The sequence below is a fragment of the Pungitius pungitius genome, chromosome 1 (genome assembly GCF_949316345.1).
Source record: "Pungitius pungitius chromosome 1, fPunPun2.1, whole genome shotgun sequence".
NCBI lineage: Eukaryota > Metazoa > Chordata > Actinopteri > Perciformes > Gasterosteidae > Pungitius > Pungitius pungitius.
The window spans coordinates 24,664,136-24,680,087 of record NC_084900.1 but is presented as its reverse complement, the minus strand read 5'-3'; the positions used below and the strand labels follow the sequence as shown (position 1 = coordinate 24,680,087).

Sequence of the window (15,952 nt, the reverse complement as noted above, 5' to 3'; positions counted from 1 at the left end):
TGGTAATACCTCTGTGTCCCCTTCTTGTCTAGAAATAAACTTTTGGTTTCAAAGTTCTAGATTATGATGAAATAATTTGAACCACACCATTTTATTGTCTTGGTTTTCTGCACTGTGCAAACTGAGCAGCAGGTTGACCCTTGACCTCTATCTTCCGCTGATTTTCTCCAGTCTCAGGAGACATGTCCCACTTCGGCATATCATCTGAAGCTCTCTAGTTGAAAGCAGCGTACCTTCTAATGCAAAAGCAGCGTTTCCACTGAGCCTCGTTTGAGGTCATTAATCCAACCGTGTGAGGCCACACAGGGTCAGAAAGAAGAACTGCTTTAACATTGTGTTACACAGCAGAGACATATCAATGTGATTTACTTCGTTACTATAAGCTACTTCTCCTAACTGTAAAAATCCACTTGAATAACCAAAGGAAAGTCAGTGATTTTCCTTATTTAACAATGCATTGCATTTTAATCTGTAAAAGAATAATGGTTTTTTTAATGCATAACTCGTAATTTGTGTTTCAGCTTTGAGCCTCCAGGTTCTTTATCCACTGGGATGTCATGTGACATGCAGGCTGTTTTTCAACCTACGGTTAGTAACATCAGCGCTGCTTTTATACTTATGCAGTGCATTCATCCTTTTAGCGTCTGTACATAATCACATGTCTGTAACTGTATGTACATAAATGGTCATTATACTGTATTTACTGTAAAATCAACAGCACTCAGCCTTATTTGTGCCTATTCTTCAGATAGCTTAGTTTAAATAGATTAGCATAGCGACCTGTTACCTCATTTGTTGTATGATATTTATATCAGTGCAGTCAATGATGAGTTTTTCTTGTGTCTGCTCTGGTCTATAGCACATTGGATTTAAAGTGAAAATAATGCTTACACGGTTATGGTTTTGCCGTTTAGATTTAATTTGAGTTGTGTTTTTCATATCCACCTCAGATGAACAGTTTAATAACCCCAACGTGGCATATCCACTTGATGCCTTTTCTGCAAGTAAACACGAGGTACCTCAGACATTCCCTACAGCACCCTGGGTTCTGTTAACAAATACAACATTATAGTCAAATCCAAGAACCTCACATATGTCTCATGCGTCCCCGTTCGAAAGAATATAAAGAAATAACGGAACATACAACTTTTGACATATTCTCATCACCGACTCTTTTTCCGGCCCATTTCATTTGAGGTTTATTCATGATTCAGTGTCCCACTGTAAAGCGACCCCTTGTCCCATTATCTAATCCCTTTCAGATCAACGAGGACTTGGAGGGTGAGGTCCACTTTGTGTCAGCGCTCGGTCCCTTCTCTGTGCCCGTCACATGCACCATAAAGAAATGCGAGGTGAGTAGTGCCCCACAGCCACCATAGTTATTTTCATCTCTTGCAATATAAACATGCTCATAAATAGGAGCATGTACAACATTGACTGTGTTGGTCCATTTTGCTGTACTAGAGATTGCTGTAGTTATGATGATTCATGAGTAATAAATGAGTACTATTTACAGATGAACAACATCTGTTTTTTGCTGTTGGTTATTGCATCCTCTCTCTAGCTGGAGGTCGACAGCCAGTTCATTGACTTCGGGTCGCACGTGGTGGGCCAGACTATTTCACGGATCATCACCTTAACCAACAAGGGGGCCCTTGCCACCCTCTTCAGCTTGGACACCTCCTCGTGTCTCAGTCCAGAAACCAGCCATGTCCAGGCATCCAACGTCTCTGCCAACACCTGCCAGGTCAGACGGTCGATCTGGACCTCAAACAGTTGCTGTTCCTTTGATGGCCTGATGGAGAATATTTACACTTACATGATGAAAGTGCAGTCGGTTGACATTGCCAGCTCAAAAGGGATTTGAATGAAGTATCATGTAAAAAATCCAACGTGTCGTTGTTGTCTGACAGGAGAAAAGGAGTCAAGACACATCGTCTGAGGACCGGAGCAGCTCTGTTTCCATGGGCACCGTAGAGCTCCAACCAAAGCAAGAGAGGCAGGAGCTCTCTGAGGCTCTGCAGCAGGAGCAGCCCGGTAAAGCTGTCATACACACGTTCACATGATGCTAATTTTAACAACGGCTGCTGGTGGGGGACTATGTTCGCATACTGATGTAAGCATTTAGCTCAAGTACGGCCTCACAGAGTCAATAGCATAGCTGAAGAGTAGACCATCAAAAGAAATCTATGCTGACTAAAAGCTTTGGTTGATTTGTTTCAATATCAACCAACACGCACAATCTTCTCCTGGTCTTAGCAAAGTGTTTTGAGGTGACTAAAAAGAGAAAAGAAAATACACTGGAGAGTCAGTTTATCCTTTTTGCTGCGATACTGATAAATATAATCTGAGCATCATTTTATTGTACAACATACAGTATATTAGCCAATGCAGCTGTATATGAACATTATTTGTAGAGGACAGTGTTTCCTAAAACGTCCTGCCAATACGGGAAGTGAGGACTGACAAAATCTCCTCATTGTTCAACATTTGTCTCATCTTTCTATTTCTGTTAGGACATTTGGTCCTGGTAAGAACAAAAAAAAGGCAAAGCGTGCATACAGAAAGCGAAGGGTTCACCTTGCTCTCCCAGTTGATGACAAAGAGGCATCTTCTCTTTAATGTTCTCTCAGATCAGAAGTCTTCATCGCACTACTCAGCACTTCTCTCCTCTGATGCTTGATAAGCTTTTGAGTCTTTTTCCTCGGCTCTGCTGGTTTGGAAAAGACTGTTTCTGTTTCTTCCATTCAGCTGGGAGAGCCTGTCTGATCTAGGCTAAATGTTAATGCAGCTGAGGGTTGGTGATACTATGTTTTTACCGTATTTGGGTTTCATGTCCCTGATATCTCTTGAACTAATGGGCAGATTGCAGATTGTTATCACAATTGATTTGCCCGTTCATGCTCCGAAGCAGAAGAGGTGGTTTCTAGGTCAAACTGTCAGGTTTCTGATAATGAGATTTCCCTTAGTGCCACCGTGAGGCCAAATTTTGGATTTTGAAACGACGAGTGTTTCCTTTGTGTTCCTTTGCATCGTTAGCTCCTCTTGACAGGTTGACCACTTAACCACATAACAGTAGAAATGACCAAAGATCAAAGATTTTCCTTGTTTTTTTTGTGTGTGTCTGTGTGTGGCAGGGTCCAAGGCTTCGGCTACAGGTGCAGAAATCAATCCTGAGGCTTGTGCGTCCAGCGATGTGCGTGTCCAGATGAGCCAGAGCCACTCAGACTCCTGTGACCTAAGTCTTGGAAATGTGAGTATTTGTTCCGACAGCAAAAAGTTTGTTACAGAAACACCATTCATTTGGTGATCCCTGACTCTTCTACATTAATATCAGTAGTGTCCGATGATTCAGTTAATGACCAAATCCAAGAAAATATATGACAGCCTCAGTCCTAATTTGTTTTTTGTGCCAAATCGCAAATCCAAAATATAAAGACTGGACTTATAAATATGGTGAGTCTCTTAGGGGGTTTGATCAGGCAGCTAGACCGCATGGAGACTCGTGGAGATTGATTATTTTTGTTGGTGACTCACACCGTGACAGCCCTGGATTTTGTTTATATGGACCTCCGGAGAGGGGCCTGCCTCACAAGGCTGACCGGACACGAATTCCTTACACCCACCAGAGGGATATCTCTCAATGACAAGGGAGTGTGAACGTTTCATGGATATTCACCCACTTCTTTTTCCATTCTTTTTTCGTTGTACCTTTCATTCAATCCAACGTTTCAATATTTGCTCAGGCCCGGCCGCCATTATCATTTTGCAGTAATACGTATATGAATATTTACAATTGATTAATCTCTCACCTTTGACCAGTCAACACAAGATCTGCTACTGCTGCTGAACCAGATCTTTTGATCAGAGGACCAGTCAACACATGTCAAGGAAGGTTCCATATGGAACAAGCCAATCTAGCCAAATATATAGTGGCGTGACAATGATCGTGTTTGAAGACCTTCACTGAATGAACGTCTTTTAGACCTAGTCTAGCAAAGAAACATCTTACATCCGCCTGTAGACGGTTTTCTGCCTCTGTGCGCGCCTTGTGGCACATGTGAAGTCCTGGAGCTGTTCAGGGTTCATTACATCTCCGGTGGGGGGTTAATGGTGCAATGCCTCTCCCTCGGCGCTTGTTCTCGCTGTCTTTGTGTGTTGCTTGTCCCCGGGTGCCCTCTGCTTGATTAATGTCATTTTGACTGATACTTGTGATCACATTGTGTCTTAAATGGTAGATTGTTCATCAAGCCATCGCGGCCCCACAATGTTGAGAGAGTTACTGCACCAATGTGCGACAGCTCCCACTACCACGACAACTCGTTAACTTTTACTTTCGCTTCATGGAATTCTTGAAGAATACACAAATTATCTTTATAAAAATCCAATGTTTACTGATCATGTTTCATGTGCCCACCCTCAGGTTCGTGAAGGGGAGATCGGACCCTTTCAAAGTCTCCAACTGGAAGTTCTTTTCAGTCCAACCATTCCAGGAAGGGTCAAACTGGACTTCCACATCATTTTCTCTGACTCAATCAGCAAACCAGTAAGACACAATATATTGTGTAAAAAGCGCGATAAGTGGTGCAGTTAAAAATGGGTACAGGGCAATACACGTCGTACCAGCGTCATTCCCTGCATACCATTTGTGATTACAAACAGATACCCATCCAGGTGAGGGGGGTTGCAGTCAGTGTCCCTGTATGTGTGGTGCAGCCCAGCATTGACCTGAAGATCTGCATGTTTGACCACCTCTATCAAGACAGTATCGTGGTCCAAAGCAGGTGAGTCCCAGAACCGTAGATGGCTGACAGACGAGTCATATATTTAAACACACATACATAAATGTTGTCCTTTCTGTATATTTATGTTTAGCAGTCGGCTCGAAATCAAAAAGCTAGAATGTAACACCGAGTGGTCTCATTGAATCCACTCAACAGTTCGCCAACGTGACGCTTAATTATGTCTGTACAAACCGCAATACTGTTTGTGTACTTCCTGATGAAGTAGAACAACAAAATCTTTTGTTTATGATACTTTAAATCATAAGCATAAAACACAGGCAAGAAACAATGATCTGCCTTCCTTGTTAGTTTATTTTCTGGCACACTCAAGAGCAACAGTACCTGAGTAGAGTAGCCCCTCTATCTCTGCATATGTATTTACCCCCCCGTGGACCTTTCCCTCTTTGTGTTGCCTTGAAATCATGGTTGGTATAATTAGGCTTTTTGACAAAGATTTTTTGTGATATCAGTTTGTTGAGTTATTTTGAAGGGAAAAAAAAGCAACAACAAGGAAAAGATCTAAGACGGGTGAATGCTCATACAAGGCACTGTAATTGAAGAAGACTAGTGTCTTCTGTCCCTTGTTGGTGTCCAATTGGTTTATATTAGAGTGAGCCATTAAATCAAAGGTCTTGTTCCACAACCTTGTTTGAACGCATCGAATTAAGTAAGATTAAGCAATGAACTCTAAGCAGTTATCTGTGTCATTTGGAGACAAGAACAAACAGAAGTGTGCCAAAAATCTGTGCAAAGGCTAATTTCACTTCCGCTAGTTCTCAAGATGATGTGCACGTTGCAGTTATAAACATAGCCACCTGTTGAATTAAAAGACTACTCACCCCTTGTATAAGACCTGGTACCAATTTGGTGTGAAATATAACCAAATGCAATAGGTGATCTTTTTTATAAAATGATTATCATTATTTCTTTTTTTATCTTCATCAGTCACACATCCACTACTTTTGCGACGTTATTCAGGGAAAAGTGCCCATAAAAGAAAGGGCTGTCCTTGTAGTCAGTATCAGTGGTGATGAGTTGTGGTCAACCTAGCAATGAGTTCAAAGACACCAAAAAAAAAGATTTTTTTAATGTATAATTTGAGCAGATGGTCAGACACACACTCACATACATATATACAATCGTTTCACGTATGAAACTGCACATTACCCACTAATTAACAGGCAATTTACTTAAATGTGAATTTGTGTAATGTCGCAACGTTCAAAACTACAACGTTTTTCCACTGATAAAGACGTCAAACAAACACGGGAAAACGAATGCATGTCAGATCAGGCCAAGTCAGCACGTCCTTACCAAAGAGTGCGTATTAGACAGTTCATTATAACGTCATTGTGGATATTGTCTGAGAGCAGAAGATGATAGATGGGTATATAATCTCACACTCTCATTGCTTTTCAATAGGTTACTGAAAACCTTTCAGTCATGAATTGATGTGTAATTATTAAGAAAAAGGATGTTAATATTAAAACCCCTCAGGCCAATGAGATTATTGCAGAAGGGAGTGGCGCTTTTCATATTTCCATTTTATTTGTTGGCATGGAAACACCCTTGGAATCAAGTTTGGATAAGGCCACACACTGCTGATGTAGCACGCTGGCTCATCGGAGCGCAATACTAAAACTTCCTCCCTGAAACGTACTCAGCCCAGACTCAGCCACAACGGACATTTTCACAGAAAACCGGCTCGCGGAAATCCCTTCAAATTGACAGGGCCAGCTGGCCCCGCATCAAAGTCTCCTTACTGCACTCAGAGCCAAGTATTGAGATATTTATTAAATGTGCAGACATAATAAAATAGAGACACGTTTGCTTATTGATGATCATAAACACCCAGATGATTAAAGGGACGAAGCAGTAATCTCGCATCCCCACAATCCTCTTTGGTTCAAGCAATGAGACAGGACGAATGGTAAAGCCCTTATTATTATGGATGCGATACATTATGATGCAAACACAAGGTCGAGAATTGCCATCCACCACCTAGTCATTGTGTTACATGTGGGGGAGGGAGTGCATGTGTGGGGGTGAGGGATTTGTGACAACTGCCATCTGGTGTACCGGCACTCCAGCACATGTGACAAGATAATGATCAGTGTGAAGCTTTCACAGTAAAAAAATAAAAATAAAAGAGGGGAAAATGTTGCTTGCAGTAGCAAACCATGCAACATGTCACTCTGCCTCCAAAACACTTATTTGAGCACAAGATAGCTTGGCAGGCTTTTGGGGGGAACAATTAGAAAGCTGCTGCTTTCATCATGCAATTTGTCACTTTTTCCTTTGAGTAGATGAGTAGATATCCCACAAGTCCTCCTAGGTTTTTTTTCAGGAGAAAAGCACGAAGCATAATTGAATATTTCTCTCTTGTCTGTGAGCCAGTGATTTGAATATTACTCCTACTAATTCAACGATTTTTAACTGCAACAGACTTTTAAATGCGAAGTGAGCCAACGTTTGGAATATTCCGCAGACGGATGGCAAAGTTCTGTGTTTTTTTCCTTTTTGGAAGCACTGCGAATGTTGTTTTTAATTCCTTTCCAGGAGGAAGCCTGGACCTTCAAACCCTCCTCCACTACCTCCTTCTGTGGATTTGAGTATTCTGCCCCAAGTCTGGCAGCATATACACTTAAAGCCAGTTTTTGTTCCTTCACAAAGCCTTCTGTCCTTGCTTTCTCTCTGCTTACAGTATTTCTAAAATGCCTATTGTGCATAATATGACTTCCAACCTGTGTCCTGTGTTGTTGATGTTCGGACCATTTTGTTTTTTATAATAGAACTATTGTTTCTAATTAATAACCTCAGTCTTCCAGCTGAGTTATTTTGAAAAACATGGTATTAAGCAGACAGTGCTGCATTATGGGGGATGGTTGAAAGGCTTGGCATCCCATGAGGCTTTGCAATACATTTGGAGTAGAGTCACCTGGCCCCTTTAAGAAAGAGGAAAGAGGCACTGCTGCAGGCGCAGGCACCCGTAAACTCAACACGAGCCATTTCCCTGGAACGTGTGCTGGCACAATTGCCAAGAAACCTCAATGAGTATTATGAGTGTCATTATCAATGTTGCTCCAATAATACAAAGGCAGCAGAATACAGAGAATGGGTCATGTTTTGTCAGAGTAAACTGCCTCAAACGAACCCAGGAAGGGAATCGTGTCGAGCTGTGGTTCCTTGGATGGTTATTTTATTTTAAATAAGTTACTATTGGTTATACAGTATAATCATGGCCCGCCACATTTTCACAATAGGTCCAGTTCCCAGAGGGTTGTGTCACTTGAACGCAAACACATTTAGTCCTAAGGACACTTTCTGAAATGATACTGTTGTTTATGTTGGGATTATAAAATTAAATATTAAAATGTCCTTGAATTGGAAGCAAAGGGCCTATCCCGAACCATAAGAAACGACTCCTCTCCAAAAGTAAACAAATGGTTGTCCACATACAGTACATTTGGTCTATGGTGTAAGAATAAAGACTAAAAATGTAAACTTAAAAAATACAGCATATTACTTCTGAGAAAATAATCTTAGAGATTCTTTTTTTTTATCATCTATAACTTTCATAAATAGTTTTCCTGAAATCAGCAACTGTTTAACATGTGAATCCACAACAAAATCAAACAAATATTATTTGAATGCAATGGTTACATAGTCAGGATTATGAACATATTTTTATCCCAGAGGAAGCAAATCATGGTCATTGCTGGGAAGTGATCATTAAACATCACCTCAGAAATGAAATGGTCCAAGGCGGCTTGTAAAAAAAAAAGGATCAGTTAAATGCCCCGTTAATTAAAATGCCTAATTTCCCTAAATATTTATGCATTCGTGAACATTCCTCTGAGAGTGATGTCATTTGGCCGGAACAAAGATAGCGACTGCATATCCCTAAGTGGGCCTGAGAGTCCTAGCCTCGGGGGAAACAACCATCTGGTTGACCTTGCTCTCCAAAGGGGGCCATTTCATTTGAGAGGGGAATCGAAAAATATAAAAATAAAAACAAGGGGTCCCTCAGTCTGTTCGGCCACGGCTCGCTCATCGCCCACCTTTTGTATCTTTGAGGGGGGGGGAGCAGCCACAACAAACACAGGGTCTTCTTCCAGCGCGGTTGGGCCGCCACCGTTTGCTGAAGGTGTGCCGGTGTGGGCTGCGGTTGGACGTGTTGGAGAATTCCCACGGTGAGGAGCCATTTATATCACACGTTCCGGCTATAACCGAGGCCTGTAGCCACAGGCGCGACCATCTGTTGGAGCTCCTGTAAAACTGGGTCACCCCAACGACTTGGACTTGGGGTACATCGCTCCAGCACCAGGCAATTTCAAACTAAAGGGTTTTCTCGGACCCTGTGGATCGTGGTCGTGTCTTTTACACTATCTCATAGACTACTAGTGTCCCCGTCGTAGTTATGTCCTGTCCATTGTTTAACAGTGCAGATCACCGGGGATTAGATCCATTTCTAAAGGAATGCACTTGGTGAGTTGGATTAAGCTAATCAAATGTATCTTCTTGTATTACAGAGCCAGCTCAGCCCTGAGGCTGACCTTTGAGGTGTGCCCGGAAATGAGAAAACACATGGAGATCCTTCCAAAGACTGCTTTCATCCAGGCCCAATCCAGCTTTAATGCCCAACTCAAGTTCCTGCCGAGGTAAGGAAGGACACATAGAGGATGCTATGATAATGGGATCAATGAAGCATTTAATAATCTTATTTTAGAGAGTCACCTTGTTCAGATTCAACCTTCTGTGAGAGTGCAAACTGTGTTGCTCCAAGGAGACTTGTCGTATGTATTGAGCTACGCATGCAGATCAGAAACGTACTGTGGGCCCATATTGCTCTTTATTGGAAATAAAGGTGTTAACCAGCATCGTATTTTTTGGCTTTTACCCAGTGGTGATCGAAACCTAAAGGGCTATACCTAGAACCATCTGTAAACCCCCCATAAGAAACCGTCTAACATTCTATTTTGATGACGAGGTACTTTTATTTATCAAACCCTTAGTCTTGGAGAGAAAACCCTATATTAAAAAAAAAAGGTTTCTTCAAACGTATATGGTTCTAGTTACACATTTTGTCCTAGCCATTTTGGAACCCTTATTTCTAAGCTGTGAAGGCTTTATCTTGTCCAACTATCCAATTTTTTGCTAAAAGAACATCGGCTTTTTGAAGTTAACCACAGCGGATCGCTTCGCTTTTTAATAGCGGCGAGCTGTGGAGTCTTACAAGTGTGCAAATGGCCACAATCTATAGCCAGCGGGCACGAAAAGTGTCGCTTCTACATACCTTCGCTGTGAGCGCGATGGTAATGGTTTCTAATGACTTTGAAGGACGTGGTAATTCTTTCCACAACAATACGTGCTCTATATATAGACGGAGAGCCAGCAGTTGAACGCCAGGAGAGCGGACAGAGGAGCTGCAGGCCAAATATGAGAGGCTTGCAGTATGTAAAAAAAAACCAGCGTGGGCGCTCGCTTTCTTCTGCCCACCCTCTTTTTTTTCTTCTCACATTTTACCGCAGCTTTGTCTGTCGACGGGCCGAGAGATTTATTGATGTCGGGAGGATCTTCACTTCACACACGACAAAAATGATAGGGCATGCAGTGGTCATCGTTCAGTGAGGGGGGAGGGGGGCCAAGAGGGGAAAGTGGGGAAATGTCAGTAATCTGCCTCGGTGAATCAGCAGGGGTTTTAATGCGAGGATTAGAGTACAGCCGCTGAGATGGCGCAACGTTCACAAGCGCTAAAGCAGCTACGGCTACCCACTCCCTACTCTCTACCCATCACACATTCCCTCTCTCTCTCTCTCTCCTCTGAGTCTCCCACTCTCGCGCGCACGCTTCTCGTCTTCTTGGCCCTCGACCTCCGTGCTTAGCTGCGCTTCTCTCACTTTGCCTTTCTCGAATCATCTCTGCAGTCCTGTGTCTCTGTGCTCCTCCGCTTCCTCTCTAACTCTGCATCCATTCTGCCTCTCTCTGTTACTCTCAAACGGCTCTCATCCCTCTGTGCGTCCACCGTCCACCGCTGCTTACATGTTGACCCTGATTCTGCTTACATAAGGCCGGACACCAGACCCAGTTCCCTGTGCGCTCATTATTTGTTCTGAAGTTTATTACTTCTCGGATCTTGTTTTCTAGAATTGATCCATGGAATATAGCATTGAACTCATTAAGGTCATTTATTTGAATTTTGATTCCAATTCGCATGAGAATAAATACTGTACCACTTTTGGACACCACCTTTATTCGGTCAACTCAGGAAATGACATCAGAATAGCTCTTTATTGTGTGAGTGATGAAACCTTTCAGGCTTTGAGGATTCTGGAAATACCTTTGAAACTGAAATGACTACCTTCTGTGTCATTTAAACATCATCTGGGATTATCTTACTAAAACTAATGCTTTTCTCAGTGACTCCAATGCAACAATAACATTGAGGCACTCATGCTGGGGCTTGCTGAGCACTTTGCCATCTAAATAGTGACAACAGCTCCCGCAAAGTCGGATCAGATTGATCCTTTATGACATCCTTGGAGTCCTCCACCTGTCCCGAAAACTCACACGGATCCTGCTGGGAATGGACAATATTTCCCGCGTGTCAGCAGGCTCGCTTCCTGCATGTCCCTTCTCTGCTTTGGTTCCGTGCAGCAACATTGTGTCATTTAAAATGTGAGCCTGTGATTGGATTTCCAAATCCTTATTAGCAGCAGTGCCTTCCCTGGCTGTCTCACCCATCCACGCACACACACATAGTGTTAAATCTGGAAGTGAAAATGACTCACAGCTTTCATTCTTTACACAGGTGCTCGCTTCTTGCCTTCGCTCCTCTGGCTTTTGGGAGAGGGTGAGCACATCCTTGCTTCTGTAGCTCTGAAGGATTGTGCACACCCTGCCCACATCCTCCACCATCTTTCGCTTTGCGTCATCCCTCTCTGCCCGTCTTCCTCCACGTTTATTTGTCACCATGCAACCCACATGTTCCTCTCACATATCCTTTCACTACACAATCCCCTCTGAACAACACCAAAGGCCAATGGCTCACATGTTGGAGATGCTGTTCAGCTGAGAGGAATTATTCCAATTCAAATGGACACTACTTTCAGCCCGACACTGAGTTCACATCAGCCACTTTCTGTGTTTCTCAGAAGTTGGATGCTTTGAGGTTGTTGTTTTTTTATAACTAAAGAAACACTTTTTAATGACTGCATCTGGTGAGCTAGCTTTGTAGACAGATGACGTGCCTGTTCTTGACCACACGGACAGAGCTCTGATTGGTCAGTTGTTTCTCAAAATCGGGGGAATTTGTCATCAAAAGCGACTTGCTTTGCGTCTCCGTATTTACGTATTCAGTCAACTATTGCGCTTACTTATAGTGTATTCCCTTCCTAGGCCATTGGGAAAGCCATGCCTTTTACTTTTGAAGAAACAATGATTCAGGGTGAAGTGAAGCATTCGGCATGAGGAGAATTTCAGTACGACACACGGGACCAAAAGAATAATTGAACCTGATGACATTTGGATAGGATCGCATGAATGAACGGGTTTTAGGTGTAATCCCTGAAGAGCAAGGCAACGTGTCCCACCCTGGCAGTTCTGCCTGATAAAAGGGAGATTACGAGGATGATTTACTACAGATTACACCAGACAGCTCTACCAGCTAGTATATAGTTCACAACCCACAACTCTCACCGGAACTTTGATAGCGCTGTTAGTTGCAAACAAAGAAAATGACCTGTCTGGTTTATTTAATTTTTCAAATTCACGTTTAAAGTTATTTATTGTTGTTGTTTTTCTACCAATCCATTTCCCCATTTAGGGGGAAATCCCTAAGCCTCTTAATCGGTTTTGTAATCCTTTTTCATCATCATTTTTTAATGGTGATGAAATCTAGCAGCAGCATTGAGTTTGCTCCCCGCTGGGTAAGAGGAAGCCCTCCAGTAGCCACTTTCCTAGAATCAAATGTGTCGCTCTCGTTCTCTCCCCTTTTCTTGTCTTCTCTTTGACCTTCCAGGTTTTTGAGGAATGCACACAGAGATAGTAGTAGTAGTAGTAGATATCGGTGACCATTCGAGATCGGTAAAGTACCGTGCAGTTGGAACACCTTTTTTTTCCCCTTTCACTACGTCTTGCTGGGCCTCATGGTAATGCCTGCAGCTCCCACACAACAGCCTCACCCTCGACAGGGCCGGAGACCCCTTTCCTTTCATTTAGACGGGGGGAGAATCCATTTTGGATCGAGGCAGTGCGGATAATCTGGCTCCACAGAAGAAAAGCACCCAAGTAAATCTGTGCTTGACACCGAACAAATCTGAAACCCCCGTCCATCCGCAAAGAATTATCAGGAGCATATGGTCCTGGCGACGTCCCACCACGCTTTTCCACTCTGCCCTGCCAAAGCTAATTCAAGAGCGGCTCTCCAGCAGCGATGGTATTTGCAGGCAGAGCGAGAGCGCTTCCTCAAATACGCCCCCTGTGCCCTTTGGTCAAACTGAAACCGGCGGGGGGGAAATTATAAAAAACAAAACCCGTTTTTGTTAATACCCATGGGAAAGGAGAAGATTGAAAGGTGACGTGATTTCTAGGTCCGGGTCATGAAGGGTGTTTGAGTAGAACGTGGTATTGAGACAGGGGGAGGGGGGGGGGGGGGGGGGATTAGGAGACCCGCGTCTGACTGATGTGTTGAGGGCGAGGCTCGGTTGTGGTGCTTTGAAAGAACTGACACTGACATCTGGCGAGCCTTCAAGCGGCATTAAGAGCAAACACAGGGGGTGAAAGACGGAGGAGACAGTAGGAGGGAGACCGAGGAGGGAGGAGCCAGGGGGGGGCAGGGGAACCAGAGAAGGAGAAGAGGGTAGACCACTGTTTACATCATAATTAGCCAAACATGCTATGTTTAAGTTTTTACATAAGCCTGTGCACGACTACTGGGCCTCTTTGAATCATACTCACGTCTCCCATCACCATGGCTACAACCTACAGTAGTGTGGAGGCGCGCTCCACATCGCTCCCTTGCTTTCCCAGGCGAGCCGGCGCTACAGTCGTGGGTTAAAGTGAATAAATGGTTCTTCGGGGTCTGAATCTCGATCTGTCTTTAAAGGGGCTCCACAGTGGCTCGTGTCTTTTGACTGATGTTCTGGGGGAAAAAGTGTGGGGGGGGGAGAATTTGCAACTGTTTTTTCACCAACCCTCAGTCGCTGTATTTGTTCTTCTGTCTGATGATGCAAACATGTATTGTGTTGTTGTGAACATGCTGTGTCCTCACAGTGCACCTGTTCTGCTCTCCCACAGAAGCTCTTTATCCAAAGATGCAGAGAATCTTTTTGACAGCGATACAGGAGTCCTGGAGGTCCCGATGGCCGTCCAAGTAGCCGGCCAGGTTTGTATTATAGTAACACAGTGCAGTTTATCTCACAGTAAACCTCCCTGTGATCCTGAAAGCACTGCTGTTATCGCGCATTACAGCGCCCGTGTCCTACTTTGTCCCTCACAGAAGCAGAGCAACTGAAAGTTGTAACCTATTTTGCTGGTAAAAAGCTAAAATTATCTCCCATCCCCAAGGCCTAGTTGCTCCACGGGCGTTAATAAGCCAAGCATAAAGGTTATCCCAAATTGTTTCACAGAGAATCTCTCAGAAAAAGGAAAATCTTTGTGCCGTCTTATTCCATGGAGTATGATCATATTATCATTTACTGGAGCAGTTATTTATGTTATATTCCACAACAAAATTGTTGAAGATGGGGTTAAGCTCACTAGTGTTTACTGGGTAAAGAAAGCAATTAGTGGGGCCTTCATTTATGGCACATTGCATACTACCGAGTAGGAGTTTTTTATATTTTAAATTAGTTATTAACATAATTTGATATAACACATACGCACTCACATACTTAATTTATTGAAGATGTTATGGGTAAATTAGTGTCATTAGTCAACAGAAGGGTGCGCAGCCATCCAAAGGCAGTTTATGCCCATTTGCACGTAGCTTTATAAATTCACTACAAGTTCTGCACTTTATTTCAGTTCAGATTCCAATTGATGACACAATCTTAATGTTGTCTTGTTGTGATAACCATAACATAATGTAACTGATGGATCAATGTTTACGATTTCTTGTTATACTTTATTGTGCATCAAAACATTGACAAGAAATAATGTGCTATTGAGTATTGAAAATTCTAAATCATTCCCCTCAATGGGCATACATTGAGGGGAATACAAAATCCTCTTCACCACGTCCAATTTGCAAATTAAAAACTTTTGAAATACAAAAACAGTTCATTCTGGAGCTGTTGAAATAAATTGCTCACAGCAACTAAATTCCGTCGGCTTGTCAGCAGCAGCTTTTATTAAAGAACACACAGCAGCTGCTTAGACATCCGTGTTGCGTTGATGCCAGTCCTCTTTCTAAATAAATCTAAATCTATTCCGTCCTCTTGGCAAATCGTCCAAGAAACCCTTCCTCTCCCACAATGAGTGGAGAGGATTGTGTGTGTGTGTGTGTGTGTGTGTGTGTGTGTGTGTGTGTGTGTGTGTGTGTGTGTGTGTGTGTGTGTGTGTGTGTGTGTGTGTGTGTGTGTGTGTGTGTGTGTGTGTGTGTGTGTGTGTGTGTGTGTGTGTGTGTGTGTGTGTGTGTGTGTGCGTGCGTGCGTGCGTGCGTGCGTGCGTGCGTGCGTGCGTGCGTGCGTGCGTGTGTGTGTGTGTGTTGGGCCAAACACTGGGCCAGGATGCTCCTGTGGTGCACCAAAGCTGTTGCCCCAAGTCGCAGGCCCTGAGTTCCTGGCATGTACACTCACACACAGACACACACACACACACACCCCGTTGTATGGCCACCAGACGTCACAGCAGGCAGGAAAGCAATGGTACTGAGACCAATAAGCAAGGTCATCGGCTGAGGACTGACTCGATTCACAGCTCACAAGTAAAATGTACGTGATTTAGGATAAAGGAACGTTAAACACCCTACATTTTGATTCTCCGAAAAAAGATTAATAGCAATAAAGGAATTGATCTTACCAATATCAATATGGTCTAGTACACAATCACGATTAAAAAATGTGTATTACTTAACACACGCACACCGGTATGAGTAGCGATTGCTGAAATCAATACAATACCACACCCTGTGGTATTAGAGAATGATCTAGGCTTTTTTGAAATTC

At 43.2% G+C, this 15,952-nt stretch overlaps 1 protein-coding gene across 1 annotated transcript in view; it reads left to right on the top strand.

The window, feature by feature from the left end:
* The window catches only part of cfap74 (cilia and flagella associated protein 74), a 36,762-nt gene that overhangs the window by 11,246 nt on the left and 9,564 nt on the right, over nucleotides 1–15,952 (top strand). Inside the window, exons 15-23 of the mRNA XM_062563556.1 lie at nucleotides 522–588; nucleotides 1,263–1,352; nucleotides 1,565–1,747; nucleotides 1,914–2,037; nucleotides 3,138–3,253; nucleotides 4,424–4,546; nucleotides 4,663–4,784; nucleotides 9,317–9,445; nucleotides 14,082–14,169. Of these exons, the coding sequence (XP_062419540.1) occupies nucleotides 522–588; nucleotides 1,263–1,352; nucleotides 1,565–1,747; nucleotides 1,914–2,037; nucleotides 3,138–3,253; nucleotides 4,424–4,546; nucleotides 4,663–4,784; nucleotides 9,317–9,445; nucleotides 14,082–14,169 (1,042 nt within the window). The remainder of the gene's footprint in view (nucleotides 1–521; nucleotides 589–1,262; nucleotides 1,353–1,564; nucleotides 1,748–1,913; nucleotides 2,038–3,137; nucleotides 3,254–4,423; nucleotides 4,547–4,662; nucleotides 4,785–9,316; nucleotides 9,446–14,081; nucleotides 14,170–15,952) is intronic.